We start from the raw sequence: 27892 nt of genomic DNA, 5'->3' as shown, positions 1-27892 counted from the left end.
TGTGAATCATTCCTTCCCCACATGACTGATCACATGATCAATCAGCTGTTTGAGGCAATAAACATGAGCAGCACTGATATAAAAGAAGAGTCCCTGCAGTTTAAAGGATTCCTGCAGATCTCTCTCCATGTTTCTCTGCTTTTTCTTGTGTTTTCTTCCTTCAGGTTTAGTTTCCAGTGAGCCACCGATACTCTGTTTATTTGGACAGCAGCCTTTAGCGCCCCCTGCTGACCGCAGCACGCACTACTTTATTCAGCCCAAACCAGCTGATGGAAACACAATTAGATCACAGGGGGTCAAGGAAGAGCTGAACCGCATCAGCAGCTTCAGGCTTTCTCAGCTCATCCTGCAGGCATCACTGTGGAGACACTTCTGAGTCTTTGAAGGGAACATTTCAGAATAAAAGAGCAGGAAAGTCTTTCTCTACAGTCAGCAGCATAAGAGCATAAATTCTGTCCACACCACACTACATTTGGGCTGTTTGAGGCAACAGCATGAAATATTCAGAAAGACAGCAGTGAAACACTCAAAGCTTGTTGTGGCTGAAGTGTTGATGATGAAGCTCTGAGGCTCACTGTGCTGCTGTTTAATGTTTAAATCCTGCTTCTGCTGGGAGAAACAGAGAAATACACCTTTAGTTTGAAGCTTTGACGCAGGACAAAAGCAGCAGTCAAACACACCTAAAACTCTGGGGAAATGTTCCACCCAGTTTGCTAAAAACACCTTTGTCTTAGACTTAAAATCCATCTTTTTTTATTCTACTGAGATCAAAACTGGTCATCAGCAGGAAAATCAGAGCAAAATATCGACTGAGATTAAAGCCTGACTCAAAGCCAACCCTGGATCCAGTTCAGCCCATCCTCTGCTCCCTGACTGCCAGGATGAGTGGTCTGTTCACCCAGAGTTCATTTCACTGTTGATCCTGAGCTGGTGAACATCAGTCACACCTGAACACACCTGTTCTGATGCAGAGACAGCCCTACAGGAAGCAGAGACATGTTCATGAGGGGAAGTTAGAGGCTGAATCTCAGAGAGAACTGCAGAACAAAGTTCAGAGTTTGTTGTTCAGGAGCTTGGAGGCGTGTTTTAACATGAACTCCACTGGTCAGACAGCTTCTATCTGTCCCGCCTCCATCACAGGTGGACTCTGCTCTGACTGGTTCCAGGAAGCAGCTCACCTGTGTCTCAGTCTGTCGAGTGGAGAGTCTTCTTCTTCTGCAGCTCTGAACAATCTGTGAGTTTCCTGTTTGTTTCTGCTCTGTAATGTTGGAGAACATGTTCGCTTCTTATTTCAGAACAAACTTTGATCACTTTGTGTTTGAAGACAAATCTACATGATGATCAGGTTATTGATGAACTGGAATCAATCAGCATGATGATCAGCTGATGTTTCTGTTTGTTTCCTTCTCAAACAAACTGCTTCGTGTTTTATTTCTGGAATCAAAGTGTCGTCTCCAGCTTTAAAGTCAGAAAGAGCAGCTTCCTGTGAAAAAAAACACCGTAACAGATATTTTACAGTTTTCCATTTTACAGACGCCTTGTCCTCCCCCAGCAGGCGAGTATCACATGTAATAAATGAGATTCTGCCTCCTCCAGAGATAACACAGGAATAAAGGCGACCTATGACCTCTGACACTGTTTAGTTTATCTGACTGTGGGACTTAGATCAGATTAGATTCAACTTTATTGTCATTGTGCAGAGTACAGGTACAGAGCCAAAGAAATGCAGTTAGCATCTAACCAGAAGGGCAAAATACAGAATTATTTACAGAAAGTGCAGTGGAAATCTTCTAGGAATAAATATCTATTATAAATATATGTACATTGTGAAGAGAGTGCATTCATATGAGGTGTGCACATTCAGTGAGTGGAGAGGGCAGCTTACATGTGCTAAGAGCTGCATGCAGACAGTGTTGTAGAATGAATAATATGTACAAAGGCGTGAGGCCTGAGTGAGACACATAAGCTGTGCAGAAGGTGCAAGGCTGCAGTGAAGTGACGATGGTAGAAGTTAAAGTGACGGTGCAGAACTCAGCAGGGTCACAGCCTCAGAAAGAAGCTCTTCCTGAGGCTCCTGTAACGTCTGCCAGATGGGAGAAGGGTGGAAAGACCGTGGCTGGGATGAGACACGTCCTTGATGATGTTCCTCACCCTGCCCAGGCAGCATCTGTGCTAAATGTCCTGGATGGAGGGTAACTGGGCGCCTGTGATGCGTTGGGCGGTCTTTACCACCCGCTGGAGTGCTCTGCGGTGTTATGAAATGCATCCCCTGCTGGTCCTGCTTTAAAGAGAGTCTGGGATGGAATGATGGGACTTCATCATAATCTGTTTACCTGATGAAGCATTAAAATAATCAGGTTTCACAGTTTTAGGTTCATTTTTAGATGATTTCATTGGGCTACACTGAGTAAAGATTGTTGATAGAAAATGTCTCCAGCCGTGTTTCGGGCTGACTGCAGAAGTGTTGCTCAGGGCCTTACTTTGGAGGATTTCTACAATAATATAATAACAGGTGAAACAGATGCTCTAAACTGTACAATTTTTGGATTAACATAAGTGTGCATGTATTATTCATCCATGAAGAAATGAGAAAAAAGATGAAGGAATGAAACACCGTTGTCAGCTCAGTGTTATCACTGTAACTTTATTGGATAAATGTAATAATCCACACCTGAACCGGCTCCCGCGCGCTCCCGCGAGCTTCCGCGCATATGGATGCATTTCTGTGCATAACAGCTGTCAGCTGCAGAGGAACTGCGGTACCTGGAATCAAAGTGTCGTCTCCAGCTTTAAAGTCAGAAAGAGCAGCTTCCTGTCAGACCTTTCAGAATAAAATGAGCTGAACGTCAGTGATGAAGCTGTGATGCAGCATATATTTAACTTGTTTAGTCTGATGATGATGAGGATGTTCAGAGTTCATTGTGCTTCAGTCAGACTTTACATTCAGACTAAAATAATTCTTTAACATCATCCTTTAGTTTCTGCTGTTGACCTGTTTCCTGTTTTCAAATGTTTCATTTGATCTAATTTCAGCTCCTTTTTCTCAGTATTTAGACTTTTGATCAGCTTTATTAAAGCCTCACACAGCTAAGATCTGACATCTGTCTCTGTTTGTATTTGCTGTTAAAAAGTCCTCTGAAAACTAAACTAAAGAATCCTTCATCATGGTCATCGGGATCATGAGGTGTGTGCTGGGCTGTAGCTCCATGCCTCCACCTAGTGGACAGGTAGTGGAAGTACAGCAGCTGATGGCAGCTTCCTCTGCCTCAACACTCCTGTCTGACTGCATTCAGAGACACTGATATGAAACAGAGAATCAGAGCCAATCAGTGGAGGAGCAGCTGATCTGTTTACAGCTCAGATGATGGAAAAGAGGATTTGAGTTGATGTGCAGATGAATGATCTGTGTTTCCTCTGCAGATGAAGGTAGAAAGTGTGTGTGAGCTGATGTGAATCCAGCAGCATGGATCAGTGTGAGGACACTAAAACCACTCTGTGTGGGGAACATGAGAGCCAGAGCAAAGCTCAGAGGTGAGACCACCATCTCTAACTGTCCATGACTCTTCTCCATGTCAGAGCTCAGCGCTCACATCACCAAACCACCTTTATTCACAGGAACCAAGCTGGATCTGCAGCTGAATCTGGACCTGAACCCAGCTGTGTGTCCTTTAAGAGCAACAGGTCCAAGGAAGATGTTATTAATTTCCAACATGATGTTCCATCAGACAAACAGTGAGTAGCTGTCAGTATTCAGTGGAGGCTGCATCATGGTTCAGATGAATTATTTCAGACTTGGATCAGTTCTTGATGTCTCTGATGAGATTAATCAGCTGCATTATGTGTGTAATGTGATGTTTACTTCAGTCTTTCTGCTGACCAGTCTATCGGGCTGGCTGCTGCGTGAATGGGGGCCTCTGAGTGAGTTGTGTTCATGTTGTCTTTTGTTGATAGATTAGATGAGTTTATTCCTTCTGCTGATAATCAGTTTGGTTGTAAAGCTCAGCATGGCGCTGATTTGTGCTCATATGCCCTTAAAGTAATTGTAAATAACTATAGAGGCGAGAGCTCGTCGGTTTTTATGTTCTATTGATGCTTCTCTGCTTTTGATTGTGTTAATAATAGAAAGTCATGAGTAAAGTTCAGTCAAAGAGGGAAACCTAAATATATTATCAGACTCTTGGCCAGCTGCTCTGCCCATCAGACGATGCAAAGGAGGGGCAGTAGAGTGGCTCTGCCCCATTTGAGGTTAGCACTGGTGTCAGACGGGGGGAGTTCATCCCTGGTTCTTTTTAGATGGACGATCTGTGCAGACCAATGAGAGCTTGTTAAACTGGGAGCCTGGTTGGTAATCTGCAGCTGAATCATATCATGTTTATAGATGATCTTGTGGTTTTCAGTCCGAGTAGCGCCGGCCTTCAGCTGCTTTGTTCTACTGGTTCTGCAAATGGAGTTGAACATCATATTAAATACAATGACTGAAAGAGGGTCGTCATGATTTCCAGAAGCAAAGAGGACAAAGTGTCTTAAAGTGTTTGTTTTTCTACTGGGATCCATCAGAGACTCAGAGCTGAACCTGAACCCAGCTGTGTGTCCACGAAGAGCGACGATTCAAAGAATTTTCTGATTCACTTTAAATCATCTGAACGTTCATCGTTTCAGAGTAAAAAACTATGTGAAATGTTTCACCATGTGTTTAATGTGAGCTCAGATCTGTTTCATCCATTTCTGTGTTCAACTGTGAAGGGTCAAAGTGGAAAAATGTTAAAACTGGTCTTTTTACTGAGTCAAAGTTAGTAGTTAATAATAATGATATAGTTTTAGAGAGGATCTGAAATAACTTCAGACTCAGAGTGTCTGAGTTCAGTGGCACAGATTAGGGATGGGAATCCATAAGAATGTCAGTTTTTATTGATGTGAGTAATTTAGTGCATCAAGTTCTTTATTTAATCTCACAGTTAAATATCTTAAAACCAAAACTGTCATTTTTACTTTTTAATCCAAACTGAATTTTATTTAACATGTAAATTTGACAAATGTTTGTTTTCCCTATCAGCAGCTTTCAGAGACCTGAACCTGAAACTGAACCTGAACCTGAACCGGAATCTGAATCTGAATATGAATCTGCATCTGAAACTGAACCTGAACCCAGCTGTGTGTCCATGAGGAGCGACAGGTCAAACCGTCGTCTTATTGACTTTAAATCAGTCCAACGTTCACGGTCTCTGAGGTGAGCTGAGTGTAAATGGTGTAACACTGTAAAATGTTCCAGAGTCAGTCTGAACAGTTCTTATTCCAACTTGTGTTTAATGTGAGCTTTTATTCACATCATTTCATGTTCACATGTGAAACTGTCAGAGTGGAAAGAATGGATGTTAAAACAGGTCTCTTTCAGTGAGGAAAATATTAAGAATGATATTTATTATAGAGGAGCTGTTTCTAAAATAAATGTTCTGAACAATGTCAGCTGCTTTACAAACAGTCTCACATGAACAGAGTCACATGGATCAATAATAACTTTGATTGTAAAATGTCTGAACAGATTTTCAAAGGTTTTCACAAAGAGGAAAGTTTTTAGAAGGATCTGAAATGATTTCAGACTCAGAGTTTGAGTTCAGGGGCACAGATTAGGGATGGGAATCCATAAGAACTGATCAATACAAAGTCATCATCGATGCTTCTTATGGATCCAGTTCTTCATGGATTCTATGAGGCAACAACTTCAGGTTTTCAGCATCAACACAACTGCTCACATCTGAAATAATGCTGATCATTCACCCGTTCATCACTCATCACTTTATCTTTAGCAGATGTGAAGGAAGCAGTTTTTCCCAGAAGCAGCTGAAACGTGGACTCATCTGCCCACAGAACACGTGTCCACTGTCTTTCTGTCCCTCTGAGATGAGCTGGAGTCCAGAGAACTGGGCCGTGGTTCTGCTCAGAGCTGATATATGGCTTCCTCCTGGTGTGATGCAGCTTCAGCTCACATTTCTGGATGCAGCCGTGGACTGTGTTGAGTGGAAATGCTTTTCCCAGCTCCTCCTGAGCCCATGTGGCTGTATGGATCATGGTGGCCTGACGGTTTCTCCTGCAGTGCTGCCTGAGGGCTCCGAGCTCATCCAACAGGGCTTTCTGTCCTTGGCCTTTCCACACTGAGGTTTCCCCAGACTCCCTGAATCTGTTCCCAATATTCTGCTCTGTAGATGCTGAAAGACCAAAGTTCTTTCCAGTCTGACTCTGAGGAATATTTCCTGAACTTATTGATGATTCTCTGATGGAGTTTGGCCCAAAGCGGTGAGCCACGACCCATCCTTGTTGGAGAGACTGAACCTTTGGTGGAAGCTGCTTTTATACCCAATCCTGACACCCTCACCTGTCAGCAGGTAACCTGCTGCTTGGAGAAGCTCCAGAAGCTGTTCCTTTAGATTCTATAAACCTCTTTGTCTTTCTTTGGCTCCAGAACAACTTTTACTGAGTGTTGCTGCATCAGATTCTACATTTGCTTCTTTTTTCTAAATATAAAGAAGTTGGTCAGTGAAGACTCTGAAAATAATTTCTTTGGACTCGTTTCTGTTCAATAAAACCAATGAAGTGATTCCAGATTGAAGCTCTTGTTGTATTCTAGAAACTACAGCTACAATCCAACCAACACGTCAGCTCGACTCCTCACAAACACACAAATCTTCTGTCTGTTCACACAGTTCTGTGTCCCTTCCTCCTCAAACTGCTTCATCTGACATCAGCTTCCTCCCACTGTTAGAGACACACTGAGCTCTTATCTTCTGGAACACAGATGCTGCTGATGTGCAGCTTCAGAGTTAATCAGCTGCTTTATGGCTGCGTTCACTGTTCACATCCACACATCCCTTCATGGACCTTTACCTTGTGTTTGTCTCTGTGTGGACAGACACAATGTGAGCTCATTCTTCATCATTCCTCCACAGAGTGGACCAGCAGAGCTCAGAGGTTCCCAGTGGTCAGTCTGCCCAGCAGCATCAGACACAGCTGGACTCCATATTTATGGTCTGTACATGTACAACAGCTACCTTTCCATCTATTGTGTTCACAGTCATCTCCAGGCTGCACTTTGCAGACCAGCGGATTGTCAGTGTGTCCAACATGGATCTGATGTTTGGCTCCATGATTTCAGCCTGATTGGCTCATTCTTATAGTATTCTGTTCCAGCTGCTGGAGGACAACATGCTCACTTTTGTGAAGGAGGAGCTGAAGAAGATCCAGAAGGTTCTGAGTCCAGATTACCCAGAATGCTTAGAGAGTCAGAGGGAGGGTGAGGATGAAGAGCAGAGGAGCAGCAGAGAGGCATTAGTGAAGATCACAGTTCACTTCCTGAGGAGAATGAAGCAGGAGGAGCTGGCTGAGCGTCTGCAGAGCAGTAAGAGGATTTCTCTAAAGATTTAACCTGCTGGATAAATGACACATTTACTGATGTCTCAGCTCACAGAACAACACATGTTCAAATACTCATTCTTTACAGGGTGGAAATGTCTGTTTACTGATGTTATTTCTTGTCTTCATTCAGAACTTTTTGCTCCAGTGTGTCGACGTAAACTTAAATCTGCTCTGAAGAAGAAGTTCCAGTGTGTGTTTGAGGGGATTCCTAAAGCAGGAAACCCAACCCTTCTGAATCAGATCTACACAGAGCTCTACATCACAGAGGGAGGGACTGGAGAGGTCAATGATGAACATGAGGTCAGACAGATTGAAGCAGCATCCAGGAAAGTAGGCAGACCAGAAACATCCATCAGACAAGAAGACATCTTTAAACTCCCACCTGGAAGAGACGAACCAATCAGAGCAGTGATGACAAAGGGAGTGGCTGGCATTGGGAAAACAGTCTTAACACAGAAGTTCACTCTGGACTGGGCTGAAGGCAAAGCCAACCAGGACATCCACTTCATGTTTCCATTCACTTTCAGAGAGCTGAATGTGCTGAAAGAGAAAAAGTTCAGCTTGGTGGAACTTGTTCATCACTTCTTTACTGAAACCAAAGAAGCAGGAATCTGCAGCTTTGAACTTTTCCAAATTGTGTTCATCTTTGACGGTCTGGATGAGTGTCGACTTCCTCTGGACTTCCACAGCAAGGAGCCCCTGACTGATGCTACAGAGTCCACCTCAGTGGATGTGCTGCTGACAAACCTCATCAGGGGGAACCTGCTTCCCTCTGCTCGCCTCTGGATAACCACACGGCCTGCAGCAGCCAGTCAGATCCCTCCTGGCTGTGTTGGCATGGTGACAGAGGTCAGAGGGTTCACTGACCCACAGAAGGAGGAGTACTTCAGGAAGAGATTCAGAGATGAGAAGCAGGCCAGCAGGATCATCTCCCACATCCAGACATCACGAAGCCTCCACATCATGTGCCACATCCCAGTCTTCTGCTGGATCACTGCTACAGTTCTGGAGGATGTGTTGGAAACCAGAGAGGGAGGAGAGCTGCCCAAGACCCTGACTGAGATGTACATCCACTTCCTGGTGGTTCAGGCCAAAGTGAAGAAGGTCAAGTATGATGGAGGAGCTGAGACAGATCCACACTGGAGTCCAGAGAGCAGGAACATGATTGAGTCTCTGGGAAAACTGGCTTTTGAGCAGCTGCAGAAAGGAAACCTGATCTTCTATGAATCAGACCTGACAGAGTGTGGCATCGATATCTCAGCAGCCTCAGTGTACTCAGGAGTGTTCACACAGATCTTTAAAGAGGAGAGAGGGCTGTACCAGGAGAAGGTGTTCTGCTTCATCCATCTGAGTGTTCAGGAGTTTCTGGCTGCTCTTCATGTCCATCTGACCTTCATCATCTCTGGAGTCAATCTGATGGGAGAACAACAAAAGACGTTTAAATCATTCAAAGACAAAAAGAAACTAAAATATCTCCATCAGAGTTCTGTGAACCAGGCCTTACAGAGTCCAAATGGACACCTGGACCTGTTCCTCCGCTTCCTCCTGGGTCTTTCCCTGCAGACCAATCAGAGGCTCCTACGAGGCCTGCTGACAAAGATAGGAAGTAGCTCACAGACCAATCAGGAAACAGTCGATTACATCAAGGAGAAGATCAGTGAGGATCTGACTGCAGAGAGAAGCATCAATCTGTTCCACTGTCTGAATGAACTGAATGATCGTTCTCTGGTGGAGGAGATCCAACAGGCCCTGAGTTCAGGACATCTCTCAACAGATGAACTGTCTCCTGCTCAGTGGTCAGCTCTGGTCTTCATCTTACTGTCATCAGGAAAACATCTGGATGTGTTTGACCTGAAGAAATACTCTGCTTCAGAGGAGGCTCTTCTGAGGCTGCTGCCAGTGGTCAAAGCCTCCAACAAAGGTGTGTAAGTACAGAGATAAATATGTTTTAAATACTCTGTTTACTTGTTAAAAGGAGAGAAAATAACTGAGTTATTTCTCAGATCATTTCAGTTTGTAAATAACACAGATTCACAGCAAACAGTTACATCAGATCAGTTCACATAAAGAGGAAAGAAAACCCGCTGCAAGAATGTGGCAACACTTTATAATATAGAATTAGGATAAATGTCATCATTATTTATTAATTCAACCATCTTTAATGTGGATAATTAATAATTACATAACTCAACTCTTTTCCTGTTATTCCTCCTCAGACTGAGTGGCTGTAACCTCTCAGAGAGAAGCTGTGCAGCTCTGTCCTCAGCTCTCAGCTCCCAGTCCTCCAGTCTGACAGAACTGGACCTGAGTAACAACAACCTGCAGGATTCAGGGGTGAAGCAGCTGTCTGTTGGACTGCAGAGTCCAAACTGTAACCTGGAAGCTCTCAGGTCAGGATTCATTCAGCTGTTGAACTGCTGATCATTTTAATTCTGTTTTACAGTCATGGATGAACGGCTGACCTGTTCAGGATGGTGTCTGCTGTTGGTGTCTTTTCTCTCAGTATCTGCCATTTGTGTTGTTTTCTGCAGCCTGTCAGGCTGTCTGATCACAGAGGAAGGCTGTGCTTCTCTGAGCTCAGCTCTGACCTCCAACCCCTCCCATCTGAGAGAGCTGGACCTGAGCTACAACCATCCAGGAGACTCAGGAGTGAAGCAGCTATCAGCTGGACTGGAGGATCCACAGTGGAGACTGGACACTCTCAGGTATGGAGAGGTCTGCTGCAGCATCACACAATGTCTGATGGAGGAGGAAGAGCTGGAAACATGTTCTCTGTCCTTCACTCAGCCCTGTCTTTTTGCTTCATGCTGGTTCTGAGTTTTATATGAACCTACATGTAGGAGCCTTTTTCCTTTGTTCACTCAAGCAGATCTTTACACAGAACATTTAACAGCTTTATGTTGGTCTGCAGCTCAAAAACATCACAGTTTCTACATAAATGGTGAAAAACTGTGGAATGACTGTTTTCCTGACTTTTCCCTCTTCCAGAGATACAGCTTACATCTCACTATGTGATGATGTTCATGTTAAACGTCAGTCAGCTGACTCCCAGGTCAGAGTTCAGACCAACCTGACATGTTGTCCACAGTCCGTTCACTTTGTTAGTTTGTTCTCACTCACCAATGATCACAGTTAGGAGTTAAAAACACACAGTCAGGGTTTTAAATTAGAAATGGTTACAGATCACACATTTGACCTCTCAGTCCAGCTGCATCAGGTGATCCGTGCAGTTTCACCACTTAATGACGTCCACATTTCTGGCCCTGATGGGCCTCTGCTGACTGGCTGCTGATGAACTGGTGCTGCTGCTGTTGACCTGCTCACTTTGGCATCGGTTCAGCATCAAATTCATCCTGTTTTAAACTCACTGTCATACTCTGAATGGACATAAATATGATTTTCAGATTCAGAGAAATCTTCCTCGTCATTTTCTTCCCAATCTTCTTTCTCTTTGGGCTTTGACTGAGCTGTTCCAGAACCCTGTGTTTCTGTTCCCTTTGGAGAAGTTTCTTGGTGGATTTACTGGAATGTTTTCTCTCATTGTCATGTAGCATGGTCCACCTCTGCTTCAGCTGCAGTTTCTGGACAGATGATCTCACATTTTCCTCAAACAGCCTCTGAAATGGTGACGAATTCATGTTGGATTCTGTGATGGAGAGTTGACCGGGCCCTGCCTCAGACCCAAACCATTACATTTACAGCTTCATGCTTTACTGTTGGTTTAAAGTTATTCTGCTCAAATATTGACTTTAGTTTACAACAAACAAGTTCCCTGTTACAGTGTCCAAATAATTCAGTTTTAGATCCATCCAGAATTATCCAAAGTCCAGGGACCAGATGCATAAATCCATTCATCCATTTTCTCTACCTGTTTAGTTCAGTTCATGGTGGCAGGAACTGGAGCCTATCCCAGCAGCCACAGGGCGAGAGGCAGGTCCACCCTGGGTGGGTCTAGAGTCCATCTCACACACAAACACACAAACCGCTCATACAGATGTTCCTGCATTAAATAAAGAGAATCTGCACACTTCACACATTCCTCAGACCGTGCGTACAGATGTTTTCAGTGTAATTTAAGTCTGATCCGAAGTGGAGATGAAACTTCTGAAACATCCCATACTGTCCTCATACTTTCATAACTTATTTCCATAACTTCAGACACAGTCGGCTCCTTTTCCTTTCACCGGCTCATGAGCTGGTTAGAAGTGATGAGGAGCAGCGAGGGAGGAGCAAACCTCTGTCAGGAGGAGGAGGAAATGTCTGCCAGCATTAGCCGGTGTCCCCTTAAAACAGCATGGATCTGTCAGAATGATGGAGGTTTATCAGGTCATTTCTGAGATAAATGGGCCACAAAGAAAACATACATACCAGCAATCATCTGCTGGTTAATGCACAGCCTGTAAGGAAACATATTCAGCAGATTCAGAGACTTTATTCATCCAGTTAAAGGGATATTTCTGTGTTTTCCAAGTGGGGCTGTGTGAAGGACTCATGAGCAGTCAGCATCTTCCTCAGTGTAGAACAATGTGTGTGTGAGAGCCATGTAATGTCCATGTGTGCATGCTGAAAGAGACGGTGCTGCTCTGACCCCCCTCCTCCTTTCAGGGTGGAGCCTGCTGGAGAACGATGGCTGACACCAGGTCTGAGGAAGTGTAAGTGTGTTCTTCATCTGATTCATGACATCCAGCCATCTTCACACTGTCACATCACTCACTGATCAAAGTGAACAGATGATAGATCAATAACTGCAGCTGGATTGTGTTTGTTCTCTCCATCAGATTCCTGTCGACTCACCATCGACACAAACACAGTGAACAGGAGACTGAAACTGTCTGACAACAACAGGAAGGTGACACAAGTGAAGGAGGTTCAGTCATATCCTGATCATCCAGACAGATTTAATATCTGTCCTCAGCTGCTGTGTAGAAATGTTCTGACTGGTCGCTGTTACTGGGAGGTCGAGTGGAGAGGAGAGGTTTATTTATCAGTGAGTTACAGAAGAATTAGCAGGAGAGGCAGAGACTGTGTGTTTGGATTCAACGATCAGTCCTGGAGTCTGTTCTGCTCTGATCATCGCTCTGGTTACTCTGTCTGGCACAATGACAGAGAAACACGCATCTCCTCCTCCTCTGTCTCTGACAGAGCAGCAGTGTATGTGGACCGTCCTGCTGGCACTCTGTCCTTCTACAGAGTCTCCTCTGACACACTGATCCACCTCCACACCTTCAACACCACATTCACTGAAGAACCTCTGCATCCTGGGTTTAGAGTCTGGTTTCCTGGTTCCTCAGTGTCTCTGTGTTGAGCATAAAGAGTTTCCTCCTGTCAGAGAATCACTGTTGAACAGATAGTTCAGTCTGTACATGTCTGTCTCTTTCACTCAGAAACACCTTTTCAGATTCAAGGATTCAGTCAGTTTCTGTTTGAAACTCTTTTAAATGATTCCTTGGAAACTTCTTCCTCTTCCAGTCCTTTAAAGATGGAAGCTGCCATTCTTCCAGGATGTTGTTTTTCTGTGTTTCCAGTCAAAGCTTCACACTGAATATCAGTATGTTGTGTTTCTCTGCAGCTCACTGCAGCTGAGACCATTCAGCTGCTGTCAGCTGCAGTTAGTTTGCTGCACATGTGACAAACTGTGACATCAGAGAGGAATCACTGAGCTGCAATCAGCCGAGATGAATTTCCAACCTGCTGACAGATCTTCTCTGGTTCTGCTCCAATGAGCAGAAGGTTGGTGAGCAGCCAGGGTTCATCCTGATGATGTGCAGTTATAGACTGAATTATTGATTTCTGATCGCAGACTTTTGATATTTTACATCATTTTACATCATTATTTTAACATTCAGTCTCACAATGTTTGACTTTGTGTTTGAAATGTTGAATTTTTAAAATCTTCAACAAATGTTTTCAAAAATAATTTTGATATTTTCTCTTTTACATTTTATTTGTATTTAGTATCTGAACATTTAGACTTTTTAATGATTTTAGACTTTTTGATAAAACGTTTAATTATTTAGCTAAAAACTTTACTTCATTGATGAAAATGTATAATTTTTACAAATAGCAGCTTTTTAGTTTGAAAGATACGAAAAAAGCCAGAGCAAATTTTATTTTATAAAGACTTTATTTCCACATTTTTCTGTTCTGCATTCTTCATACGCATGTTCCTTTAAAATATATGTAGGATGATGTAAGCATGACATTAATATGCATCTCTATTAATGTCCTCACTGCTTTAACACCTGTCATTTGTTCCAGTTACTGGAAACTTAACTGCTCTATGCTACAAAATAGTGAAACTAAAAAAGGATGCAAACAATGAAAACTCTTTTGGGACTAATTGGGAACTCCTTAAATATGAGTTGGGAACATTTTTAGGAAAGTGTGGAGATCAAGCTGTCAAAGCGAGAAAAGCAGAAGAGTTGAAGACTGTGTGGAGCAGAACTAACTTATCCAGCAAAAACCCGACTCCTCAACAGAGGAAGAAACAGAAGAACTCCTTCTCCTGCAAATCAAACTCCATGACTTATATTTCCAGAAAGCAAAGGGTGCCTTTATCAGGTCTCGCTCCAAATGGTGAGAAGAAGGAGAACAAAACACTCATTACTTCTTTAATCTTTAATGCCACCAACAATAATATTAGTAGGTTCAGTATTAACGGAGCTGTTACTGAAGATCATCGTAAAATAGCAGGTTTTTGTTCTCATTGTTCTAAAGACCTGTACAGTTCCAAATGTTGTCAATCGGCAGCTGATAGCTTTTAAATTCCCTGTCGGTTAAGACAACAGGTGAAGCAGATAAAGTATCCTGTGACAGGCCTTTATCTGCTGTAGAAGTGCAGCAAGCCATCAATCAGCTCAGAAACAATAAATCTCCAGGGTCTGATGGACTAACAGCTGAATTTTAGAAATCTTTCATTGCTGAACTGACTCCCTTTTTACACAAAGTCTTTATAGAATATAGAAATAACCAATGCTTCTCTCTCTCCCCCCCCCCCCCCCCCCCCCCCCCCACACACACACACACACACACACACCTTGACTCAAGTCTTAATTCCCAAAGCGAAAAAGGAAAATCTACTTTTAGACAATTGGCGAGCGACCTGCTACTAAAGAACGATTCCAACATATTAGCTCACTTATTGGCAACAAGATTCAGATCAGAGCTGGACTCTGTTACCATGGAAACACAGTCAGGCTTTATGAAGAAGAGGCATGTTGCAGATAATGTGAGGCTCGTCCGAGACATGTTGGATTATCCAGAAATGGTGGAGGATGATGGGTTCATTGTGTTTCTGGATTCCTACAAAGCCTTTGATACAGTCCAACATGCGTTCATTTTACAATCCCTTAAGAAATTTGGCTTTGGCAACTATTTTTTCTCAGCTGTCAAAAGTCTACATCACAGAAGTAACAGCTCAGTTAAACTAATGGGTGGAATGTCTCCTGGATTTAATGTCTCCAGAGGCATTAGACATCGGTGCCCTGCTTCACCTGTTCTTACTTGCAGCTCAGCTCAGAACATCAGAGGGATGTTCAGTTTGGGCTCTTTGACTTCAACGAAAATAAAGAAAAATTCAACCAAACATTTATTATTAACCTCATCATACTGATGGCGAAATTTCACATTCATAAATGTAAATTTACTCAGAGAAAACCTTCTTTTGTTGCCTTTCACAGTGAGCTCAGGCAGTTTATTTTCTCCATTAAATGTTCAAACAACCGTAAAGATAATATCTGAAAACAATTTCTTTAACAGTTCTTGGTGGGATGACTCGGGAGTCTGCTGAATCTGTCCAATGTTTTGTGTGCTTTGCTTTTTGCACATTTACGTAGAATAATATAAGTAAAAATAATAATAAAGTTTCTTTAAAAGAATCCCAAGCGGCGCAGGAGAGTGACGTCATCAACCGCTCTTCTTCTGCGTTTGTCGGGCTCACCTGCACACAACATGGCGCCCTCTGACACCGTCGCACAATCCTGGTGAGAATTCGCTTCCCATGTGGAGTTAAACACAGTTTCTGAGTCGGATTCCCGTGACAGATTTGAGCAGATTATAGAGAACTTGGCTGCATACTCTGCCGTCACAGATACGATGTCAGCGAAGCTGCCCGAGCTAACTGGCTCTCAGTCCTTCAGCGACTCGACGCCGCGGTGCCTGAGAGGGGACGACCGGTGTCGTGCCGAAGTAGTTCTCCCCGACAGAAGCTATAGGAGAGCTGGCTCCTCCTAACTATACCCGATTGCACCCATGTCCAGAGGAAAGAACAGTCTGCAGGTCCCTGAAGTTATTGTTTGATGGCTGCTGCTGTCAGTGAGGTTTTGCTAAGTCTCTCATTATTTGCAGCACAACACCTGCTTGGATTTGTCTGCAGCCAACGTAGGGCGCTATGATTCATTTCAAAGAGCTGAGAACACCCGCACAGAGAACTAAACAATCGTACTGTAGCCCAAACTATTTCCCACCAAAATCCGTCTCTTTCTTTTCTTTATCTTTTAACAATGTTTTAATGTGCGCGTGTCCTGACGCGATTCCACGAATACTGTGAAGAAGCGGTGTCCAATAACACGCTGGAAGAAGTTTCCAGCCAAGAATGCGCTGAATGAATGCGGCTGTTCTCATCGTGGTGACGGGCTGACAAATCTACATGGTTGGAACTTTTAATGTTGGAGGGTTGAGATTCCCATCATGCTGTGTGAATGTCACAAGTTACAATATTTCTGTAGAAGTCACAGAGTTAAAAACATGTAAAAATCCGCTCTGCCACATACTGTGGGCTGGTTCAAACTGTCACAACTTGGAGGGTATAGTTCAGAAAGCTGAGAATTATCTCCAGATTTCAGCCACATCTCATTTAAAAATATAAAATCGGGCTGAATATAAATGATAAAACCATCTGAAATCAAAGTGCTGTTGGAAAGAGCTTTTTTACATTAAAAAGAGTGAATTTAACCGAGAAAATAAAGCAGCTGAAGGGTGTAGAAGAACTTTGAATCAGTTCAGTGGCACAGCAGATCTTTCTGGCTTTGCTATCATGTTCCTGTAGATTATTTTCACCTGAATATGAGAAACTGAGGGTCAAAGTGCAGCGAAGCCGGCTCTGCTGTTTCAGACGACAGGAGATCAGTATCAGGGAGGAATCAGGTTTTGGTCGACTGGTTGTGAAGCTTTTAACAATAATATGGACGGCCGTCAGGTTTGGTGGAGCAGCAGTGATGAATGCCATGAAGTAAGTTTACAGGGAGAATTGAGAGCCTAGATTTGGGATCAAATAAGAGAAGAAGCTGAAGCATCTTTAGCTTTTAAATAGAGTTTAATTCAAGTGTCAGCGGCTCAAACCAAACTCCATTCAAATTTTGTCTAATTTAATGTTTCCTCAGTTTTCAGCTTGAACATTCACCTCAAACTGTGTGTGTGTGTGTTTCTGTGTGTGTGTGTGTGTGTGTGCAGCTGGGTTTCTTTAGGCGAACTCCACCCCCCCACTGATGATGATGATGATGATGAAGAGTAGCAACTGGCTGAGGAGAGTCTAATGACTGAATAACACAAAGTGACATGAGGCTAACCGTGACTGTTGTTTTCTTCCTGATATTTTCTGTTTGCTTGAAATAGCTGAATTATAAATAACTCAAACATCTGCAATGAGTGAAGAAGGAAGGAAAGATGAAGGGATAGAAAGAAGGATTAAAGGAGGGGAAAGGATGGAGAGAAGATAGGTGAACAGAAGGAAGAATCCACTGAAAGAAGGGAAGAAGGAAGGATTTGTTGTTCTGATGTTGTTAACATTCGTTTGCTTTATCAGAAAAAACTGTTGGATTGTGATTTGATTATTAATTGTTGTTCTTATTGATTATTGGACAGCTTTAGTAAACTTGTGCACTGCAACATGTTGTTTGACGATGACTTTAACATATTAAACATTTTGATGTCTAACTCTGAACAGCTGTTGTCTCAACTAACAGATGTTCTGAGTTCTTGGAACCACATCTGCATCTGAGTGTGATGTCAGACTTTTTCTCTCTGTCAGTTCATATCAGTCAGTTATCTCTCTGCTGACTCTCTCATTATCAGACTGATGAACATTAGAGCCAGAATGCTGCAGTAAGAGGAGTAATGTTGGTGAGAACATCAGTATTACTGTATATGAGGAGTTGTAGTTACTGACCGTGACCACTGGAGGGCAGTGATGATCGTAGTTTCTCTGTTACAGTCCACATGATGACAATGACGTCAGCAAGCAGCAGGGGAGTCACAATGCAACAGTTAAAGTAGTTTATACAAAACATTATGTTAGAATAAATAATGACAGAACAGCTGAAAATATAGATTAAAAATATAGAACTTTATCTACAGAGTGTCCCAAGATTTAAAAGTTGTATAAATATGGCAGTGCAATAAAACTACTTATTAACAGTGGCGTCATTAGGCTGAAGCCCCCCTAAAATATTAGTTTTTTAATAAAATAAATTATATTTTTTTAAATAAAAAAACGCCGACATATTCAATATAAAATGGCCATAATATGAGATTGAATAAATAATAATATAACTTGTCATTATTCCCTTGAATATGATGATAAATCTGTCAGTTTCCCCTCACTTCATAGCGTAAGGTAGAGAGAGCCCCTTCAGGGCCTCGTTATCCAGCCCATTCCACCTGTTCATATGGAGAACTCCCACATCACTGAACATCCTGTCCACGTTTCCCTGTGACTTTGCTTGCAGTCGGTACCTGCAGCGCTGTACCTTTGAAGCACTCAGAGCCCAACAGAACAGCATCGGGAGAAGAACGGATGGATGAAGAATGGATGCTGCTGTTTAATGTTTAAATCCTGCTTCTGCTGGGAGAAACAGAGAAATACACCTTTAGTTTGAAGCTTTGACGCAGGACAAAAGCAGCAGTCAAACACACCTAAAACTCTGGGGAAATGTTCCACCCAGTTTGCTAAAAACACCTTTGTCTTAGACTTAAAATCCATCTTTTTTTATTCTACTGAGATCAAAACTGGTCATCAGCAGGAAAATCAGAGCAAAATATCGACTGAGATTAAAGCCTGACTCAAAGCCAACCCTGGATCCAGTTCAGCCCATCCTCTGCTCCCTGACTGCCAGGATGAGTGGTCTGTTCACCCAGAGTTCATTTCACTGTTGATCCTGAGCTGGTGAACATCAGTCACACCTGAACACACCTGTTCTGATGCAGAGACAGCCCTACAGGAAGCAGAGACATGTTCATGAGGGGAAGTTAGAGGCTGAATCTCAGAGAGAACTGCAGAACAAAGTTCAGAGTTTGATGTTCAGGAGCTTGGAGGCGTGTTTTAACATGAACTCCACTGGTCAGACAGCTTCTATCTGTCCCGCCTCCATCACAGGTGGACTCTGCTCTGACTGGTTCCAGGAAGCAGCTCACCTGTGTCTCAGTCTGTCGAGTGGAGAGTCTTCTTCTTCTGCAGCTCTGAACAATCTGTGAGTTTCCTGTTTGTTTCTGCTCTGTAATGTTGGAGAACATGTTCGCTTCTTATTTCAGAACAAACTTTGATCACTTTGTGTTTGAAGACAAATCTACATGATGATCAGATTATTGATTAACTGGAATCAATCAGCATGATGATCAGCTGATGTTTCTGTTTGTTTCCTTCTCAAACAAACTGCTTCATGTTTTATTTCTGGAATCAAAGTGTCGTCTCCAGCTTTAAAGTCAGAAAGAGCAGCTTCCTGTGAAAAAAAACACCGTAACAGATATTTTACAGTTTTCCATTTTACAGACGCCTTGTCCTCCCCCAGCAGGCGAGTATCACATGTAATAAATGAGATTCTGCCTCCTCCAGAGATAACACAGGAATAAAGGCGACCTATGACCTCTGACAGCGTTTAGTTTATCTGACTGTGGGACTTAGATCAGATTAGATTCAACTTTATTGTCATTGTGCAGAGTACAGGTACAGAGCCAAAGAAATGCAGTTAGCATCTAACCAGAAGGGCAAAATACAGAATTATTTACAGAAAGTGCAGTGGAAATCTTCTAGGAATAAATATCTATTATAAATATATGTACATTGTGAAGAGAGTGCATACAGATGAGGTGTGCACATTCAGTGAGTGGAGAGGGCAGCTTACATGTGCTAAGAGCTGCATGCAGACAGTGTTGTAGAATGAATAATATGTACAAAGGCGTGAGGCCTGAGTGAGACACATAAGCTGTGCAGAAGGTGCAAGGCTGCAGTGAAGTGACGATGGTAGAAGTTAAAGTGACGGTGCAGAACTCAGCTGGGTCACAGCCTCAGAAAGAAGCTCTTCCTGAGGCTCCTGTAACGTCTGCCAGATGGGAGAAGGGTGGAAAGACCGTGGCTGGGATGAGACACGTCCTTGATGATGTTCCTCACCCTGCCCAGGCAGCATCTGTGCTAAATGTCCTGGATGGAGGGTAACTGGGCGCCTGTGATGCGTTGGGCGGTCTTTACCACCCGCTGGAGTGCTCTGCGGTGTTATGAAATGTATCCCCTGCTGGTCCTGCTTTAAAGAGAGTCTGGGATGGAATGATGGGACTTCATCATAATCTGTTTACCTGAAGAAGCATTAAAATAATCAGGTTTCACAGTTTTAGGTTCATTTTTAGATGATTTCATTGGGCTACACTGAGTAAAGATTGTTCATAGAAAATGTCTGCAGAAGTGTTGCTCAGGGCCTTACTTTGGAGGATTTCTACAATAATATAATAACAGGTGAAACAGATGCTCTAAACTGTACAATTGTTGGATTAACATAAGTGTGCATGTATTATTCATCCATGAAGAAATGAGAGAAAAGATGAAGGAATGAAACACTTACACTAACTTTATTGGATAAATGTAATAATCCACACCTGAAACGGCTCCCGCGCGCTCCCGCGCATATGGATGCATTTCTGTGCATAACAGCTGTCAGCTGCAGAGGAACTGCGGTCCCTGGAATCAAAGTGTCGTTTCCAGCTTTAAAGTCAGAAAGAGCAGCTTCCTGTCAGACCTTTCAGAATAAAATGAGCTGAACGTCAGTGATGAAGCTGTGATGCAGCATATATTTAACTTGTTTAGTCTGATGATGAGGATGTTCAGAGTTCATTGTGCTTCAGTCAGACTTTACATTCAGACTAAAATAATTCTTTAACATCATCCTTTAGTTTCTGCTGTTGACCTGTTTCCTGTTTTCAAATGTTTCATTTGATCTAATTTCAGCTCCTTTTTCTCAGTATTTAGACTTTTGATCAGCTTTATTAAAGCCTCACACAGCTAAGATCTAACATCTGTCTCTGTTTGTATTTGCTGTTAAAAAGTCCTCTGAAAACTAAACTAAAGAATCCTTCATCATGGTCATCGGGATCATGAGGTGTGTGCTGGGCTGTAGCTCCATGCCTCCACCTAGTGGACAGGTAGTGGAAGTACAGCAGCTGATGGCAGCTTCCTCTGCCTCAACACTCCTGTCTGACTGCATTCAGAGACACTGATATGAAACAGAGAATCAGAGCCAATCAGTGGAGGAGCAGCTGATCTGTTTACAGCTCAGATGATGGAAAAGAGGATTTGAGTTGATGTGCAGATGAATGATCTGTGTTTCCTCTGCAGATGAAGGTAGAAAGTGTGTGTGAGCTGATGGGAATCCAGCAGCATGGATCAGTGTGAGGACACTAAAACCACTCTGTGTGGGGAACATGAGAGCCAGAGCAAAGCTCAGAGGTGAGACCACCATCTCTAACTGTCCATGACTCTTCTCCATGTCAGAGCTCAGCGCTCACATCACCAAACCACCTTTATTCACAGGAACCAAGCTGGATCTGCAGCTGAATCTGGACCTGAACCCAGCTGTGTGTCCTTTAAGAGCAACAGGTCCAAGGAAGATGTTATTAATTTCCAACATGATGTTCCATCAGACAAACAGTGAGTAGCTGTCAGTATTCAGTGGAGGCTGCATCATGGTTCAGATGAATTATTTCAGACTTGGATCAGTTCTTGATGTCTCTGATGAGATTAATCAGCTGCATCATGTGTGTAATGTGATGTTTACTTCAGTCTTTCTGCTGACCAGTCTATCGGGCTGGCTGCTGCGTGAATGGGGGCCTCTGAGTGAGTTGTGTTCATGTTGTCTTTTGTTGATAGATTAGATGAGTTTATTCCTTCTGCTGATAATCAGTTTGGTTGTAAAGCTCAGCATGGCGCTGATTTGTGCTCATATGCCCTTAAAGTAATTGTAAATAACTATAGAGGCGAGAGCTCGTCGGTTTTTATGTTCTATTGATGCTTCTCTGCTTTTGATTGTTAATAATAGAAAGTCATGAGTAAAGTTCAGTCAAAGAGGGGAACCTAAATATATTATCAGACTCTTGGCCAGCTGCTCTGCCCATCAGACGATGCAAAGGAGGGGCAGTAGAGTGGCTCTGCCCCATTTGAGGTTAGCACTGGTGTCAGACGGGGGGAGTTCATCCCTGGTTCTTTTTAGATGGACGATCTGTGCAGACCAATGAGAGCTTGTTAAACTGGGAGCCTGGTTGGTAATCTGCAGCTGAATCATATCATGTTTATAGATGATCTTGTGGTTTTCAGTCCGAGTAGCGCCGGCCTTCAGCTGCTTTGTTCTACTGGTTCTGCAAATGGAGTTGAACATCATATTAAATACAATGACTGAAAGAGGGTCGTCATGATTTCCAGAAGCAAAGAGGACAAAGTGTCTTAAAGTGTTTGTTTTTCTACTGGGATCCATCAGAGACTCAGAGCTGAACCTGAACCCAGCTGTGTGTCCACGAAGAGCGACGATTCAAAGCATTTTCTGATTCACTTTAAATCATCTGAACGTTCATCGTTTCAGAGTAAAAAACTATGTGAAATGTTTCACCATGTGTTTAATGTGAGCTCAGATCTGTTTCATCCATTTCTGTGTTCAACTGTGAAGGGTCAAAGTGGAAAAATGTTAAAACTGGTCTTTTTACTGAGTCAAAGTTAGTAGTTAATAATAATGATATAGTTTTAGAGAGGATCTGAAATAACTTCAGACTCAGAGTGTCTGAGTTCAGTGGCACAGATTAGGGATGGGAATCCATAAGAATGTCAGTTTTTATTGATGTGAGTAATTTAGTGCATCAAGTTCTTTATTTAATCTCACAGTTAAATATCTTAAAACCAAAACTGTCATTTTTACTTTTTAATCCAAACTGAATTTTATTTAACATGTAAATTTGACAAGTGTTTTTTTTCCTATCAGCAGCTTTCAGAGACCTGAACCTGAACCTGAACCTGAACCTGAACCGGAATCTGAATCTGAATATGAATCTGCATCTGAAACTGAACCTGAACCCAGCTGTGTGTCCATGAGGAGCGACAGGTCAAACCATCGTCTTATTGACTTTAAATCAGTCCAACGTTCACGGTCTCTGAGGTGAGCTGAGTGTAAATGGTGTAACACTGTAAAATGTTCCAGAGTCAGTCTGAACAGTTCTTATTCCAACTTGTGTTTAATGTGAGCTCTTATTCACATCATTTCATGTTCACATGTGAAACTGTCAGAGTGGAAAGAATGGATGTTAAAACAGGTCTCTTTCAGTGAGGAAAATATTAAGAATGATATTTATTATAGAGGAGCTGTTTCTAAAATAAATGTTCTGAACAATGTCAGCTGCTTTACAAACAGTCTCACATGAACAGAGTCACATGGATCAATAATAACTTTGATTGTAAAATGTCTGAACAGATTTTCAAAGGTTTTCACAAAGAGGAAAGTTTTTAGAAGGATCTGAAATGATTTCAGACTCAGAGTTTGAGTTCAGGGGCACAGATTAGGGATGGGAATCCATAAGAACTGATCAATACAAAGTCATCATCGATGCTTCTTATGGATCCAGTTCTTCATGGATTCTATGAGGCAACAACTTCAGGTTTTCAGCATCAACACAACTGCTCACATCTGAAATGATGCTGATCATTCACCCGTTCATCACTCATCACTTTATCTTTAGCAGATGTGAAGGAAGCAGTTTTTCCCAGAAGCAGCTGAAACGTGGACTCATCTGCCCACAGAACACCTGTCCACTGTCTTTCTGTCCCTCTGAGATGAGCTGGAGTCCAGAGAACTGGGCCGTGGTTCTGCTCAGAGCTGATATATGGCTTCCTCCTGGTGTGATGCAGCTTCAGCTCACATTTCTGGATGCAGCCGTGGACTGTGTTGAGTGGAAATGCTTTTCCCAGCTCCTCCTGAGCCCATGTGGCTGTATGGATCATGGTGGCCTGACGGTTTCTCCTGCAGTGCTGCCTGAGGGCTCCGAGCTCATCCAACAGGGCTTTCTGTCCTTGGCCTTTCCACACTGAGGTTTCCCCAGACTCCCTGAATCTGTTCCCAATATTCTGCTCTGTAGATGCTGAAAGACCAAAGTTCTTTCCAGTCTGACTCTGAGGAATATTTCCTGAACTTATTGATGATTCTCTGATGGAGTTTGGCACAAAGCGGTGAGCCACGACCCATCCTTGTTGGAGAGGCTGAACCTTTGGTGGAAGCTGCTTTTATACCCAATCCTGACACCCTCACCTGTCAGCAGGTAACCTGCTGCTTGGAGAAGCTCCAGAAGCTGTTCCTTTAGATTCTATAAACCTCTTTGTCTTTCTTTGGCTCCAGAACAACTTTTACTGAGTGTTGCTGCATCAGATTCTACATTTGCTTCTTTTTTCTAAATATAAAGAAGTTGGTCAGTGAAGACTCTGAAAATAATTTCTTTGGACTCGTTTCTGTTCAATAAAACCAATGAAGTGATTCCAGATTGAAGCTCTTGTTGTATTCTAGAAACTACAGCTACAATCCAACCAACACGTCAGCTCGACTCCTCACAAACACACAAATCTTCTGTCTGTTCACACAGTTCTGTGTCCCTTCCTCCTCAAACTGCTTCATCTGACATCAGCTTCCTCCCACTGTTAGAGACACACTGAGCTCTTATCTTCTGGAACACAGATGCTGCTGATGTGCAGCTTCAGAGTTAATCAGCTGCTTTATGGCTGCGTTCACTGTTCACATCCACACATCCCTTCATGGACCTTTACCTTGTGTTTGTCTCTGTGTGGACAGACACAATGTGAGCTCATTCTTCATCATTCCTCCACAGAGTGGACCAGCAGAGCTCAGAGGTTCCCAGTGGTCAGTCTGCCCAGCAGCATCAGACACAGCTGGACTCCATATTTATGGTCTGTACATGTACAACAGCTACCTTTCCATCTATTGTGTTCACAGTCATCTCCAGGCTGCACTTTGCAGACCAGCGGATTGTCAGTGTGTCCAACATGGATCTGATGTTTGGCTCCATGATTTCAGCCTGATTGGCTCATTCATATAGTATTCTGTTCCAGCTGCTGGAGGACAACATGCTCACTTTTGTGAAGGAGGAGCTGAAGAAGATCCAGAAGGTTCTGAGTCCAGATTACCCAGAATGCTTAGAGAGTCAGAGGGAGGGTGAGGATGAAGAGCAGAGGAGCAGCAGAGAGGCATTAGTGAAGATCACAGTTCACTTCCTGAGGAGAATGAAGCAGGAGGAGCTGGCTGAGCGTCTGCAGAGCAGTAAGAGGATTTCTCTAAAGATTTAACCTGCTGGATAAATGACACATTTACTGATGTCTCAGCTCACAGAACAACACATGTTCAAATACTCATTCTTTACAGGGTGGAAATGTCTGTTTACTGATGTTATTTCTTGTCTTCATTCAGAACTTTTTGCTCCAGTGTGTCGACGTAAACTTAAATCTGCTCTGAAGAAGAAGTTCCAGTGTGTGTTTGAGGGGATTCCTAAAGCAGGAAACCCAACCCTTCTGAATCAGATCTACACAGAGCTCTACATCACAGAGGGAGGGACTGGAGAGGTCAATGATGAACATGAGGTCAGACAGATTGAAGCAGCATCCAGGAAAGCAGACAGAGCAGAAACATCCATCAGACAAGAAGACATCTTTAAACTCCCACCTGGAAGAGACGAATCAATCAGAGCAGTGATGACAAAGGGAGTGGCTGGCATTGGGAAAACAGTCTTAACACAGAAGTTCACTCTGGACTGGGCTGAAGGCAAAGCCAACCAGGACATCCACTTCATGTTTCCATTCACTTTCAGAGAGCTGAATGTGCTGAAAGAGAAAAAGTTCAGCTTGGTGGAACTTGTTCATCACTTCTTTACTGAAACCAAAGAAGCAGGAATCTGCAGCTTTGAACTTTTCCAAATTGTGTTCATCTTTGACGGTCTGGATGAGTGTCGACTTCCTCTGGACTTCCACAGCAAGGAGCCCCTGACTGATGCTACAGAGTCCACCTCAGTGGATGTGCTGCTGACAAACCTCATCAGGGGGAACCTGCTTCCCTCTGCTCGCCTCTGGATAACCACACGGCCTGCAGCAGCCAATCAGATCCCTCCTGGCTGTGTTGGCATGGTGACAGAGGTCAGAGGGTTCACTGACCCACAGAAGGAGGAGTACTTCAGGAAGAGATTCAGAGATGATGAGCAGGCCAGCAGGATCATCTCCCACATCCAGACATCACGAAGCCTCCACATCATGTGCCACATCCCAGTCTTCTGCTGGATCACTGCTACAGTTCTGGAGGATGTGTTGGAAACCAGAGAGGGAGGAGAGCTGCCCAAGACCCTGACTGAGATGTACATCCACTTCCTGGTGGTTCAGGCCAAAGTGAAGAAGGTCAAGTATGATGGAGGAGCTGAGACAGATCCACACTGGAGTCCAGAGAGCAGGAACATGATTGAGTCTCTGGGAAAACTGGCTTTTGAGCAGCTGCAGAAAGGAAACCTGATCTTCTATGAATCAGACCTGACAGAGTGTGGCATCGATATCTCAGCAGCCTCAGTGTACTCAGGAGTGTTCACACAGATCTTTAAAGAGGAGAGAGGGCTGTACCAGGAGAAGGTGTTCTGCTTCATCCATCTGAGTGTTCAGGAGTTTCTGGCTGCTCTTCATGTCCATCTGACCTTCATCATCTCTGGAGTCAATCTGATGGGAGAACAACAAAAGACGTTTAAATCATTCAAAGACAAAAAGAAACTAAAATATCTCCATCAGAGTTCTGTGAACCAGGCCTTACAGAGTCCAAATGGACACCTGGACCTGTTCCTCCGCTTCCTCCTGGGTCTTTCCCTGCAGACCAATCAGAGGCTCCTACGAGGCCTGCTGACAAAGACAGGAAGTAGCTCACAGACCAATCAGGAAACAGTCGATTACATCAAGGAGAAGATCAGTGAGGATCTGACTGCAGAGAGAAGCATCAATCTGTTCCACTGTCTGAATGAACTGAATGATCGTTCTCTGGTGGAGGAGATCCAACAGGCCCTGAGTTCAGGACGTCTCTCCACAGATAAACTGTCTCCTGCTCAGTGGTCAGCTCTGGTCTTCATCTTACTGTCATCAGGAAAACATCTGGATGTGTTTGACCTGAAGAAATACTCTGCTTCAGAGGAGGCTCTTCTGAGGCTGCTGCCAGTGGTCAAAGCCTCCAACAAAGGTGTGTAAGTACAGAGATAAATATGTTTTAAATACTCTGTTTACTTGTTAAAAGGAGAGAAAATAACTGAGTTATTTCTCAGATCATTTCAGTTTGTAAATAACACAGATTCACAGCAAACAGTTACATCAGATCAGTTCACATAAAGAGGAAAGAAAACCCGCTGCAAGAATGTGGCAACACTTTATAATATAGAATTAGGATAAATGTCATCATTATTTATTAATTCAACCATCTTTAATGTGGATAATTAATAATTACATAACTCAACTCTTTTCCTGTTATTCCTCCTCAGACTGAGTGGCTGTAACCTCTCAGAGAGAAGCTGTGCAGCTCTGTCCTCAGCTCTCAGCTCCCAGTCCTGCAGTCTGACAGAACTGGACCTGAGTAACAACAACCTGCAGGATTCAGGGGTGAAGCAGCTGTCTGTTGGACTGCAGAGTCCAAACTGTAACCTGGAAGCTCTCAGGTCAGGATTCATTCAGCTGTTGAACTGCTGATCATTTTAATTCTGTTTTACAGTCATGGATGAACGGCTGACCTGTTCAGGATGGTGTCTGCTGTTGGTGTCTTTTCTCTCAGTATCTGCCATTTGTGTTGTTTTCTGCAGCCTGTCAGGCTGTCTGATCACAGAGGAAGGCTGTGCTTCTCTGAGCTCAGCTCTGACCTCCAACCCCTCCCATCTGAGAGAGCTGGACCTGAGCTACAACCATCCAGGAGACTCAGGAGTGAAGCAGCTATCAGCTGGACTGGAGGATCCACAGTGGAGACTGGACACTCTCAGGTATGGAGAGGTCTGCTGCAGCATCACACAATGTCTGATGGAGGAGGAAGAGCTGGAAACATGTTCTCTGTCCTTCACTCAGCCCTGTCTTTTTGCTTCATGCTGGTTCTGAGTTTTATATGAACCTACATGTAGGAGCCTTTTTCCTTTGTTCACTCAAGCAGATCTTTACACAGAACATTTAACAGCTTTATGTTGG

The 27892-nt window shown here is 43.3% G+C and overlaps 2 protein-coding genes and 1 long non-coding RNA gene across 3 annotated transcripts; all 3 read left to right on the top strand.

The window, feature by feature from the left end:
- The first annotated feature begins 3081 nt into the window (after positions 1 to 3081).
- On the top strand, positions 3082 to 13129 carry LOC140272629 (NLR family CARD domain-containing protein 3-like). The gene is made up of 9 exons (XM_072368018.1): positions 3082 to 3531; positions 3616 to 3732; positions 6942 to 7020; positions 7183 to 7390; positions 7538 to 9332; positions 9624 to 9797; positions 9939 to 10112; positions 12013 to 12059; positions 12186 to 13129. Exons 1-9 carry the CDS (start codon positions 3464 to 3466, stop codon positions 12710 to 12712), a joined length of 3189 nt encoding a protein of 1062 aa, XP_072224119.1. The 5' UTR covers positions 3082 to 3463; the 3' UTR covers positions 12713 to 13129.
- Positions 13130 to 15372: 2243 nt separating this feature from the next.
- Positions 15373 to 17347, top strand: LOC140272638 (uncharacterized). Its single transcript, XR_011907964.1, has 2 exons — positions 15373 to 15684; positions 16858 to 17347. It is a non-coding gene; the product is annotated as an uncharacterized lncRNA (long non-coding RNA).
- Positions 17348 to 20376: 3029 nt separating this feature from the next.
- LOC140272633 (NLR family CARD domain-containing protein 3-like) lies at positions 20377 to 27844 on the top strand. The gene is made up of 7 exons (XM_072368022.1): positions 20377 to 21115; positions 21200 to 21316; positions 24523 to 24601; positions 24764 to 24971; positions 25119 to 26913; positions 27205 to 27378; positions 27520 to 27844. Exons 1-7 carry the CDS (start codon positions 21048 to 21050, stop codon positions 27803 to 27805), a joined length of 2727 nt encoding a protein of 908 aa, XP_072224123.1. The 5' UTR covers positions 20377 to 21047; the 3' UTR covers positions 27806 to 27844.
- The last annotated feature ends 48 nt before the right edge of the window (positions 27845 to 27892 follow it).

The sequence above is a fragment of the Leuresthes tenuis genome, unplaced genomic scaffold (assembly GCF_036924035.1).
Source record: "Leuresthes tenuis unplaced genomic scaffold, fLeuTen1.0.hap1 SCAF_17, whole genome shotgun sequence".
NCBI classification, from domain to species: Eukaryota; Metazoa; Chordata; class Actinopteri; order Atheriniformes; family Atherinopsidae; genus Leuresthes; species Leuresthes tenuis.
Note: the sequence above shows the minus strand (reverse complement) of the source record. Positions and strands in the feature narration are given on the sequence as shown.

What these genes read in the sequence shown, in the direction of transcription:
- LOC140272629 (XM_072368018.1), top strand. Translation starts at nt 3,464, where the DNA reads ATGGATCAGTGTGAGGACACTAAAACCACTCTGTGTGGGGAACATGAG. An exon ending in AGCCAGAGCAAAGCTCAGAG is followed by an intron (nt 3,532 to 3,615) that starts GTGAGACCACCA and finishes CTTTATTCACAG; the next exon opens with GAACCAAGCTGGATCTGCAG. An exon ending in TGGAGACTGGACACTCTCAG is followed by an intron (nt 10,113 to 12,012) that starts GTATGGAGAGGT and finishes TCCTCCTTTCAG; the next exon opens with GGTGGAGCCTGCTGGAGAAC.
- LOC140272633 (XM_072368022.1), top strand. Translation starts at nt 21,048, where the DNA reads ATGGATCAGTGTGAGGACACTAAAACCACTCTGTGTGGGGAACATGAG. An exon ending in GATGTTCCATCAGACAAACA is followed by an intron (nt 21,317 to 24,522) that starts GTGAGTAGCTGT and finishes ATTCCTCCACAG; the next exon opens with AGTGGACCAGCAGAGCTCAG. An exon ending in AAAGCCTCCAACAAAGGTGT is followed by an intron (nt 26,914 to 27,204) that starts GTAAGTACAGAG and finishes ATTCCTCCTCAG; the next exon opens with ACTGAGTGGCTGTAACCTCT.